General features: G+C 36.4%; 1 protein-coding gene across 3 annotated transcripts; it reads right to left on the reverse strand.

Annotated features, from left to right (window-relative positions):
* Positions 1-1376: 1376 nt before the first annotated feature.
* On the reverse strand, positions 1377-11799 carry LOC115986794 (factor of DNA methylation 4-like). 3 transcript variants are annotated; one of them, XM_031110118.1, is made up of 8 exons: positions 11598-11799; positions 11054-11100; positions 10793-10930; positions 10463-10687; positions 10225-10329; positions 9611-9757; positions 1918-1983; positions 1377-1559 (listed from the first exon to the last, which is right to left on the reverse strand). In XM_031110118.1, the coding sequence occupies exons 2-8, from the start codon at positions 11090-11092 to the stop codon at positions 1392-1394; spliced, it is 888 nt and encodes a 295-aa protein (XP_030965978.1). In that variant the 5' UTR covers positions 11093-11100; positions 11598-11799; the 3' UTR covers positions 1377-1391. The 3 variants fall into 3 exon arrangements, with proteins under 3 accessions (XP_030965978.1, XP_030965968.1, XP_030965986.1); XM_031110108.1 differs by lacking the exons at positions 1377-1559; positions 1918-1983 and adding exons at positions 7786-8063; positions 8946-9178 and having other exon boundaries at positions 9545-9757; positions 11598-11794; XM_031110126.1 differs by lacking the exons at positions 1377-1559; positions 1918-1983; positions 11054-11100 and adding exons at positions 7786-8063; positions 8946-9178 and having other exon boundaries at positions 9545-9757; positions 11598-11794.
* Between the last annotated feature and the right edge of the window lie 286 nt (positions 11800-12085).

Genomic DNA, 12085 nt, shown 5'->3' on the forward strand with positions numbered 1-12085 from the left:
AATGGAAAAATTACGGAGAGAATGCCATGTGCCATCAATTTATCTTACTTAAAACAGCTGAAACAATCACAATTAGCAAAGAACAAAGACTACTGTTGAATAAACTGAAAAACAGTTGCTTTGAAAAAGAAGCACGAGACTTCCTCAGTTCCCTCACAAACCTGCAGAAGGATGAACAGTTGAACCTTTAATTCATCTTTGAATAACATGAACTTTTATCTAATTCAGATGCACTTCTTAGTTGCACATTTTACAATCAGATACTCTGACACATTGAGTACACCCCATACACGTATCATAATTTTTACTTAATGTGACATTGGATATATAATTTTCTGATCATAAATTTTCAATCTAGTAGAAATGAATTATAAATTAACATTAGACACCAGATGAATAAATGATTTACCAGAATTTTCAAACTATCTGATTTTGGATCAATTCATGCTAGAGAGTCAAGATGCTTTGATTTCTTACATTTTTTGTAAACAAAATCACTATATTATGCACCACGATAATAAATATTATAATGGAAGAGCTAAAACTGTCTCATACCATTTAAAGTCTTATGTTTAACAAGCACGTATATGGATGAAGTCATGAAGTTCATGCAGCTCCTTTGTTGCAGTTGCATCTCTCCTGGCTCTCAAGCAGGCTGTCCACCATTGCCTCTCCTATGACTCCATTTCCGTGATTGAAGTCCTCTAGCATCCTTTAGTCAATGTACCAGATTTTAGTACTTTTTTGTCAACCATTTTCGCTTAACTTAATTCCCTATCATGTAGGGATTTTTCAATTTGTAAACAGAAATACTAGCCGTTTAGCCCCACAATATTGCATGTTGGCATGCCCATTGAAAATGGGATGGGCCCCTAAATATATCTCTTCTCTTCAAGATTGGGACCATCCCAAGGCTCTAGATGTGGTTTTGGCCATATTCCTCTTTTGCCCTGATTTGTAATTTTAATTACAAAAACAATTACATATAGATTCCATATAAAAAAAATGCAAGTCAATGTCCGAATCATGCATGAAGTAAACACACAAATTACACCTTCAAATACCATAAGAGTGAAATGAGCATTTTACCCAAGAAAAAAAATATATAAAAATATAAGAGAGGTACTGTACGTTCATGTAATAGGTGTGGAAAAAATGCCTAATCTTCCTTTCTTTCTTAAATTTTTTTTTCCCTCTTTGACAGTAAGGTATGAAGTTTCACATTGCCTAGTAATGTAACATATATTCACTTTTCATTATTATTACTAAGACTGACAAATAAAATTTACATTCTAATCATGTCCATAGTTTTCACTATAAAACTACTAACCTTCGGTTCGTCTTTTGTTTGGGCTTTTTCCAATGCTTCAGTATGTATGATACTACCTCTTTCAGTGAGGCCTTCCTTCTTCGTAATTCCATAGCTCTGATATTACATACCCACCACTTGGGTTGTACTCACTCTTTTCTATCAAGGCTGTGGTCACTGCCTCATAAAGTTCATCACCATACTCATCTTTTAGACCTTTCAATTTCTCGTCGTCTTCATTAATTATATTCTGCACAATCCAATATAAAGTTATAAACCATCAGTAAAAATCTGACAGAAGGAGAAGCAAAGAAAGGAGCATTTGGTGCAAATTAAATAATAAAAAATTGAAGGCAGAAGTTCAAGCTAGCAGGAAAACAGTCATGGAGATATTTTGCAGTTCTAATAAATGGTTGAATAATATGGTGAGCTAAACTGCAAATAAATAAATTATTTATAATAGTGTAAAATAATCAAGAGCCTTATAGTTTAATTGGTTGGCACTTTTTGGTGTTTCCAAGATATCTAGGGTTCAAAAGCTCCCTCCCATTGTAACTATTAAATTACAAAAAGAAAAAAATAATGGTGTTAAATTATTGAATGCATACCACATAATTTCCTTCTTTACCCATGACAATCTTAAAAGGATGCCAGCTTGAATCCTTGAGGCAATCCTCCCAAATTGAGCACAGCTCTGCAGCTTCCTCTTCTGGGGGTTTGGATTAGAGCTACTAGCACTATTAGCCATAGCTGAATTGGCCAACAGTTGATAAGCACTACGGGTTGTAAAAACTCCCGTGGGCATTTGAGACCAGATTAGGTGATCCGGAGGAAGTCTACCACTTAGGGGAATGCTAAGGATCAGCTTGGCTTCATGAGGCGTGAACAATTGCTGCACTTGATCTGCTTTCCAAGTAGCTGACTCAGGATCAATGAGGAGGCTGACCTTGGCATTGGGTGGAAGAGAAGGGGGAGGGATCATCATAGATTTACATATTTGGTCACGCAGCCATTTATCCTCCCTAATGCACATAGATTTTCCAATCCCAACCCACCACACCAAGCCTTTTTTAATAACATCTCTTGCACTTAGTATGCTCTTCCAAGCATAAGAACCAATTGTGGAGTCTTTTGCCTCTAGAATTGAACAATTGGGGAAAAATCTAGTCTTGAACACCTTATAACAAAGGGAATCCGGGGTGTGGATCATGCGTCATACTTGCTTTGCTAACAAAGCTTCATTAAACTTCTCGATCTCTTTGAACCCCATCCCACCATTTTCTTTGGCCTCACACAAACGTACCCAATTCACCCAATGGATTTTCCTTCCCTCATTGCCATAACCCCACCAAAATTTACAGATCATGATCTCCAACTCGTGGATCGGCCCATTTGGAAGCTTGAAACAACTCATGGCATAGGTTGGGATCGCTTGAATCACTAACTTAATCAACATCTCCTTACTAGCTTAGGAGAGGAGTTTCTCCTTCCACCCTTGGAGTTTACACTCGCTCCTATATGTAAGAGAAGCTTTGTTTTTTACCTCTACCCACAAGGGTTGGAAGCCCCAAATATTTTTCAAAGTTTTTGATGGAAGGTACACCAGGGAGTTGTTGAATGCGGTCTTGAACATCTTGGTGAGTATTGGAGCTAAAGAAAAGATTGGTTTTATCCTTGTTAATTTTCTGCCCACTGCCTTTTTCAGAAGTAGCCAACAAGTTTAGAATAACTTAGCACTCTGCTTCCTTTGGTCGGTGAAAAAGAACATTGTCGCCTGCAAAGAAAATGTGAGATACACGTGGCCTATTACGACAAATGGAGACCTCTCGGATTGCATCCTCTATTTCTGCTTTATGGAGAAGCACTTGAAGGCCAATAGCACACAAAAGGAACATATATGGGGACAAAGGATCGCCTTGGCGAAGACCCCTTGATGGTTTGATATGCCCCACTGGTTCACCATTGAAAAGCACTGCATAGGAAATAGATTTAATGCAAGAAGTGATGATAGTCACAAAGCTACCCGAGAACCCCAAATGAAGCATCACCTTCTCTAGAAATTGTCATTCAACTCTATCGTAGGCTTTGCTCATGTCAAGTTTGAGAGCCATATAACCCGACTTTTCTTGTCTTTTCCGTTTTAAATAGTGTAAGGTCTCAAAGGCAACGAGCACATTATCAGTAATCAATCTCCCGAATAGGAAAACACTTTGAAATTCAGAGACAACATGAGACAATACTAACTTCAAACAATTAACCAACACCTTAGCAATAATCTTATAAAAAACACTGTAAAAGCTAATAGGCCAAAAATCAGAAACTTTTTCGGGATTTTTTAGTTTTGGAATCAATGAAATGAAAGTTGAATTTATAGAATCAGGAACAAAATCTTCATTCAGAATTGCACGGGCTGCCTTGGTGACATCCTCTCCTACAATGTGCCAAAATGACTTATATAAGATAGGAGACATGGCGTCAGGTCCAGGGGCTAAGAGGGGTGCCATTTGCTGTATGTCTACATGGACTTCCTTGGCAGTAAAGTTTCAATTAAGGCCCAAGTTCATTTCCTCAAAGACCTTAGGTAGAATACCCTCTAAAATCTCATCAAAGCCAGTCGAGTTTGAGGTTGAGAATAGGTTGGAGAAATAGTCTTCAACTAAATTACCCATTCGGCTTTCCTCCTCCACCCAAACTCCATTTTCACCCTTCAAACCCAAGATGTAATTTTGCTTTTTCCGTTGGGTAGCCTTACTGTGAAAAATTTGGTGCTACTATCTTTGTCCTTCAGCACGTGACCTTTGTTTCCGCATTGTTTCTTCTTTAAGTTTAAGGGCTTGAATATCATCACGAAGCTACAAAATACAATTGGGATTTGAGTTATACAGCCCCATCTCTTCAGCCTTGTGCAGCTCCTTCAATTTTTTCTCTAGAGTAATGCGGACATGCCTAAAGGTCCCACAATTTCACACTCGAAGATTAACTTGGCAAAGATCAATTTTTTTTGAGAAATTAGCAACTAGAGATGTACCCAACAAACTTTCCCAAGAAGTTTTAATAACATTTTCACAAGATTTGTCCTTCAACCACATTGCTTCAAATCTGAAAGGACGACCCTTCTAGTAAAATCTCCTTTGCTCGAAATTTAAGGCCAATAAAATTGGTCTGTGATCAGAATGAAAAGCCTCCAAGTGGTGCACACGGGTAGTAAGGAATTTTAACAACCAATCCACTGATGCCACTCCTCTATCCAACCTCACCCAAACATTATGGTGACCAAGTCGATGGTTGCACCATGTAAAGGGGAATCCATTATACCCTTTAAGGCCATAATAATCCAAAGCATCCTGAAATCCTTGCATTTGACGCTCTGGTCTGTCAAGCCACCCTTGCCGCTCTTGGAATTTCATTAAAATCCCCAATACATACCCAAGGTAGAGAGAAATGGTAACTTAAGTCACGAAGTAGAGACCAGGAATCTTCCTGGCTAGCCAAATCATGGTTGCCATAAGAACTTGTGATCCGCCAGGTGTCATCCATTCCTTGGTCAACTACCACATCTATGTGGCTGTCTGATGAGGTCTGAACATCAACCATAATATCTTCTTTCCAAAGTAAAGCCAACCTGCCACCTTGGTTTAGGCGTGGAACTACAAATATGTGAGCAAACTAAATTTTCCTACAGACTTTCTCAATCACTTCTCTATTTGCTTTGGTTTCCATGAGAAAAACCATTTTGGGATCTTTTTTACTAACTAAAGTAACTAATTTGTCAACTGTTTGTGGGTTCCCAAGCCCACAACAGTTCCAACTAATATAACTAATTGGATCTAGCGGTGCTGGGGCCCAGCAACCACTTGATAATTTTCCTTCATGATCACCTCCCTTGACCTCAGACATCTCTTCTTCATTGATCGTGTCTCATCCAACTCCATCAAGGGTTGACGTTCCATATTAGTAGGGCATAAGGGGCTTTCCTAAGGAAGCTTGACCTCATGGGCTAGTTTTTTCCAAGTTCTAATGGAAGCAAACTCAAGTAGTGTGTTAAGTGCATTAAAGATATCTCTCAAAGGGTCTCCGTCAACAGCATGGTCAACCCCGACCCTTGGGAGGTTAAAGGAGTCCCAAATACTAGACCCGGCTTAGTAGGGAAACAAAGATCATTAACATTTTTTGGTGCCATTCTACCTAAGTTTGCTACCCCATCAGATAACCCCTCAATCTCCTGTTCTTTCTCAGGACTCCTATTGGTGCCAAGTGTAAATTAGATGTGGTTGAAACTGGGAAAAAATGCTGCAAAGGTAGGTCAGAATCCATAACAGATGCCAAAGGTAAATCTAGGGAATCAGGTCTTGCCAATAAGGGGTCAAAAGCTTGCTCACATGGCAATGAGGGACCTTTCTTCCACTTGGATGGACTACGGGAACTGCCTACTATCACCACCACAGACTTTTGGAAGGGTTTGAATTGTTCAACATGCAGCCAGTCACCGAATTGTTGGTCCTCTTTTCTGAGCTTGTCTTTGCCTGTGAGCCACACCTCACAATCTTTTCAATGTGGTTCACCTTACCACGCTAGTAGCAGAAATTTGGGAGGCGCTTAAACTTCAACAGGGCCCAACCTATATGTTTACCGTCACACTTGAGTTTACAGCAACAAGGAAGGGGTTTTGTGATGTTCATAGAAAACCTAACCCGTAAAAACTTGCACCCCGCACCATCATCCTCTGGGTTCACTACCTTAATCGTAGTGCCAAATATATTACCCACTGATTCCTTGGTTTCCTGAGTTAGGCTTTTCTCAAGAAAACTATGTAGTTGCATCCAAAAGGAGGTCGTGACATAGCTAGGGAAGGGGTTGATTCAATGTTCGCTGTCTTTTGGAAAATCACTTGCCTTTTATCGTATGACCAAGGCTCAAATTCCAAAACTCTCTCAAGATCTAGTGCATCATCAAATTCAAATACCTAAATATTTCCACCAACATCTCGAATTTTTAGTTCACCCACCGGTTTCCATAGAGGTTTGAAAGTATATGCAACGGCTTCAGCATTGACAATCCTTTTGGTAAGGAATTTGCCTGCTAGGCGGTGGATGCTCATTTTTCTATTGCTTGGCACAATAGCCCCTTGTGCTTCCTCCTCGAAAAGGTGAAACATGACCACATATCATCCAAGCTTGCCATAGGATTATTGATAGCACACTCCGTCCTACCTATCTAGAGATAACAGGAGGGAAACAAAGACCTAGACAAAGCTAGGGACAAAATTCTACACAATACCAACGTAAAACCTACCCAAGGAGAAAACCGTAGCGTGAGGAACCCAAGGGGCGTGAGAAACTCCACAAAAGAAGTTTTGCAAATAAAGATAAAAACCAATTTCATACAATTTATCAATAAAATTAATCACAACACCTCCTAATCTAAAGACTTAATTACATTTTTAATCCCTACAATGTGGTGGTGTTTTAATTTTGATCTCTTAAGTTTGAGATTTTTCATTTTCATCAACCAAGTTTGATTTTGTTTTCAAAATGCTCATTTATTCCATCTTTGTGACTAATTTGGCTATTGTGAGAGAGAGAGAGAGAGAGGACATTGTTTTCTTGGGGTGTAATGGTTTAATAAAATGAGATCAAACTTCATGGTTCAAATGAAAAATCTTAAAATTAAAGGTCTAATTAAAATGAAAATAGCCCCAAACTTTCAGGCTCAAAATATACTTTAGTTTAATCTAAATTACTAATTTATTTAAATACATCACAAGTCACAACAGATTCCTAATCTTTTTCCACCAATATGTACTTCCCTTGGGTTTCTTTAATGTCGTCCTTTTGGACTTGATCAACTACCATCTTTGAGGTTTGGTTTCAGTTAAAGAAAACCGATTGATTATCTCTTATGTTGGGATTTGCTCATTTGTGAGGTTATAACATTTAGTATTAGAGCCAAGTTATAGACAATTCATGCATTGAATAGGTAAAAGCTAAAACTTTTTTTTTTTAATAATTCCAATAGCAATGCATGCTTAAGTAGAAGTGGGAGATGTTCTTCATACTTAGTTATCATCATGATTAACTTATAAATAGTGTAGGTTGTGGTCAAATTGAAGATTTGCACGATAAATAAATTAAATATTAAAGGAAAAAAAAAACGATATTACACTAGCCAACTGATTTTAATTGACTTACTTCCAGGGCCAACCCAATGGATATGAAGGCCTAAGGCAATATATTCAAATAGGATATTTTTGTTATCACTTAAATAATATTTAACTAATTGGTAATACCATAATTTTTATTTTAAAAAAATCCATTCTTTCTATTTTTTAATATGATTTTATTTTGGGAGGAAAATGCTAAAGCTATGACAAATGTTCCTATAAAAAGCATACAAATGATATAACAACAAATGTGATCAGTGACACTTCAGTGGGTGCCAAAAATTTTTACAACCTCAGGGTGGGTGCCAAAAATTCATACCATCCATCAATAGAGAAGATGCATTGCAAGAAAATTAGCAAATAACAAAGCTTCGAATCGCAGCCAAATTACAAGCCAAATATCTTTGACAACAACCTTTCCCCAAATTACCAGCTGAAACAATAACAATAAACAAAGAACAAAAGACTAGTTTTAATTAAACCCAACAAACAATTGCTTGGCAAAAGATAGAGCACAAGACTAGCATGACAATACATCTGCAGAAAAGCTCTTGACTTCCTCAGTTCCCCTTCTTCCTCAGTTGCCTGACAGACCTGCAGAAGGATGAACAATTGAACCTTCAATTCATTTTTAAAGAACATGATATTTTATCCATTTTAGATGTGTTTTTTAGTTGCATATTTTACAATCAGATAGAGGCAGTATAACAGTCCCATACCATTTAAGGTCTTACGTTTATCAAGTATGTATAGGGTGAAGTTCATGCAGCTCCTTTGTTGCAGCACCGTATCATGTTGGGATTTTCAATTTGTAAACAAAAATATTAAATGTTTAGCCCCAAATATTGCATGTTGGCTGCCCACTGTAGATAGGATGGGCCACTAAATCTCTTATTTTCCTGATTTGGTCACACCCCAAGGCTCTAATGATGGTTTTGGGCCCCTCCCTTTTTTACTTTTATTTATATGACAAAGAAAATGTTTGGCCCCAAACTGATTTGGAGCTACCTTTTCCAACCCATTACATAGCGATTTATAAAACTATTCGTGTATACTCCATTATTTAAACAAATTACATGACTCATTGAAAAAATCATGTGACTAAAGTTACGCATGAATAGTTTCTATAATCGCCACATGATAGGTAGGAGCAAGGATCCAAAGGAGTTTTAGAGCAAATCTTTTTCTTAACTAAAATTTTAGTCAATGTATGAATCATATACCATAAATGTGAAATGAGTGTTGTTCACAAGAAACAAATATATAAAAATATAAAGAGGTGGTGTTCATGTATATGGAAAAAATGTTTAATCTTCCTTTCTTTCCTTTTCTCACCCCTCTTTTGAGGGCAGGGTCATGAAGTTACACATTGCCTAATGAAACATTCATTCATTTTTCATCATGATTATTACTAAGATTTACAAATAAAACTTACACTCTACTCATGTCCACAATTTTCACTGTAAAACTACTAACCTTCAGTTCCTCTTTTGTTTGGGCTTTTTCCAATGCTTCAGTATGTATGATACTACCTCCTTCAGTGAGGCCTTCCTCCCTTCTTCGTAATTCCATAGCTCTGATATTACATACCCACCACTTTGGTTGTACTCATTCTTTTCTGTCAAGGCTGTGGTCACTGCCTCATAAAGTTCATCACCATACTCATCTTTTAGACCTTTCAATTTCTCGTCGTCTTCATTAATTATATTCTGCACAATCCAATATAAATTTATAAACCATCAGTAAAAATCTGACAGAAGGAGAAGCAAAGAAAAGAGCATTTGGTGCAAATTAAATACGAAAAAATTGAAGGCAGAAGTTCAAGCTAGCAGGAAAACATTCATGGAGATATTTTTGCTGTTCTATTAAATGGTTGAATAATATGGTGAGCTAAACTGCAAATAAATAAATTATTTATAATGGTGTTAAATAATCAAGAGCCTTATAGTTTAATTGGTTGGCGCCTCCTGGTGTTTCCAAGATATCTAGGGTTCAAAAGCCCCCTCCCCATTGTAACTATTAAATTACAAAAAAATAAAATAAAAACTAATGGTGTTAAATTATTAAATGCATACCACATAATTTCCTTCTTTATCCATGACAATCTTAAAAGGATGCCAGCTTGAATCCTTGAGGCAATCCTCCCAAATTGAGCACAGCTCTGCGGCTTTCTCTTCTGCTTCCGGGTCATAATATTTTCTCTTGGCTGCTCTGTAGAATGGTTCAAGTTCAAGATCTCCCATTCTCTTGATTCCAATAAAATCAGAACTTCCAAATTTTTCCAAACCCTGCAAACCAAGTAAGTTCAACGTTATAGGCCATATTGGAATGGCATTACCTCAATAATAACATATAAACAACATTTAAAAATATCTCAATGTCCATCCATGTCTGTTCAGCATCCACAAGTGCACCATCTTTCTTATCTTTCTTCCCCCGGATCTTTTATTATGATCAACAATACAAAATCAATTAAAATGCCCCTGGCAAAGAAAACTAAACACTGAAATCTGAACTTAACACATGATTGAGATGATCAAATGATACATTATATAGCTTGTCAATTAGCACAAGTCTTCAACAATCAACTTCAAAAGCCATTAAACTGGTAGTTAACAACTACTATACAGTGTTGTAGGAGCTTAAGTCTACAAAATTTACTTCTTCAATGAGCAGGTTCTGTTAAATGTTACATCAGATCCCAAAAATATCCACCAGAACAATAAATGTAGTTTACACACAAAGATATACTTACATTGATCAACTCCGCTCGAACCACTTGCAGTTCATCATTACTAGCTCGCTCCTTAACAATAAGACTATGGATTATTGCTTCCATCTGCTCCAAGTCGTCTTCTTTCTGTTTTAAAGACCATTGCGTCAGCCATTCCTCCAGAAATACATAAATGTATAAACTTGGATGATTTTCAGGTTGAGGCATATATGTAGTAAAAAACAAACGCAAAAGCATATAACATTTTAGCAATACTTACATCCATCAATTTCTTACAAACCTCCTGCAATTCATCATTACTTTTACGCTCCTTGGCAATAAGATTCTGATTAAGAGATTCCATTTCAGCCATAGCTACTTCAGTTGCTTGCATCTTTTCCTTGATCTCCATATCAACCTCCTCTGCACTGCCAGATACTTGTCTTAAAGCTTCAAGTTTCTTTTTTAGCTTAGAAACTCTTGATTGAAATTTCACTTTTTCTTTCTGCCATTGATAAATCATTTCAAATAAAAATCATTAGAAATTTAATAACTTATACATACTAAATAGTAACCGAAGAAATTTCATGAAAAAGAATCCATAACACACCCCTTTATCCTCTGCAAACCTCAATGTAGTTTTTAAAAACCTTTCCATTTGATCCTCTCCCATGCCCAACCTTTGTTTGGCATTGTCGAGGTTCTTTTCTAGCTCTATAATCCTAGCATGGAGATTCGTCTCTTCCCTCTGCCATGAATAGCCAATCAAAGTTTCTTGTATGAGCTTTATGGAATGGATATACGTATCATATGCAATCATAATTTTAATAATTAAGTCCGAGAGAAAATATCAAAAGAATGAATACTACACCACTTGATCCTCTAACAATGCACTGACAGACTTCTCCATAAATGTCGCTGCAGTTAAAAGAAATCTCAAGGTCAATGAATTGCAGAACTTTTTTCGAATGATGAAAAACCAAAAAATAAGTAAAACAGAAGGGTCTTAGATAAAGGGATCATTCCGATTTCTCAAAAAAAAAAAAAAAAAAAAAAAAAACTCAGCAGGAAATAATAAATTAGAATTTGAATCAACATTTAAAAAATTTTAGCTTGACAACGTTTTTCAAATGATGAAATGCCAAAAATATAAGTAAAACAAAAGGTATTTTTTATTATTATTCTGTAATACAACTTTATGATGTGAAATATCAATTGTTTTTTACTAATCTTAATGCAACCATAGAGCTTAGTTGAGTTTCTCATTGAATAGCCAAAAGACAAAAGGAAAAACTAATGAGACAACGATTGTATCCTTTTGAACACTCTCTGTTATTGTAAGTCATCATGAAACAAGCACAACCAAGCATAATGAAAACGTGAAGAAAGAAAGAAAGAGAAATGGCAAGTCTTACCTTAAAAAGGCAGTCTATGATGAGCAGCTGCTTCCTCAAGTAAATCAATCGCAGACCTGAACAGGATTTATGTAAACGAACTAGATTTGGCTCTTGGTCGTTTCATATGGAAAGAGAGAGGAAGTTGAAGAGGTAACAATTTTTTTGTTTTTTTTTTTTTGTTTGTCTTTTCAGATTCTGAAGAAAGATCGTTTTATCAAAAAATATCTGAAGTCTCAACGTAATGAGTAATGACTTACGCATCAGTAGGGCCGGCCTTAGGCTTAGGCCGATTAGGCCATTTCCTAGGGCCCTTACTAGAGAAGGCCCCAAACGTGAGGGCAAATTTTTATTTATTTTTATTTTTAATATATAAATATTTTTGGGAGGTATTAAAATATTTTAGTTTATAATTTTTTTTACTATTAAGAAAGCTCAAAGAATTAAGTAATGTTAGAGATAAAAATAAGACAAATTTAAATAAATAAGTTTTACAAATAGACGTATTA

This window comes from Quercus lobata, chromosome 1 (genome assembly GCF_001633185.2).
Source record: "Quercus lobata isolate SW786 chromosome 1, ValleyOak3.0 Primary Assembly, whole genome shotgun sequence".
NCBI classification, from domain to species: domain Eukaryota; kingdom Viridiplantae; phylum Streptophyta; class Magnoliopsida; order Fagales; family Fagaceae; genus Quercus; species Quercus lobata.

Coding starts and splice junctions, on each gene's coding strand:
- LOC115986794 (XM_031110108.1), bottom strand. CDS start 11,092: ATGGAGAAGTCTGTCAGTGCATTGTTAGAGGATCAAGTG. Junction 10,330..10,462: donor TTTGTAAGAAATTGATGGAT/GTAAGTATTGCT, acceptor TCTTTAAAACAG/AAAGAAGACGACTTGGAGCA. Junction 9,758..10,224: donor TTCGAGCGGAGTTGATCAAT/GTAAGTATATCT, acceptor CTTGGTTTGCAG/GGTTTGGAAAAATTTGGAAG.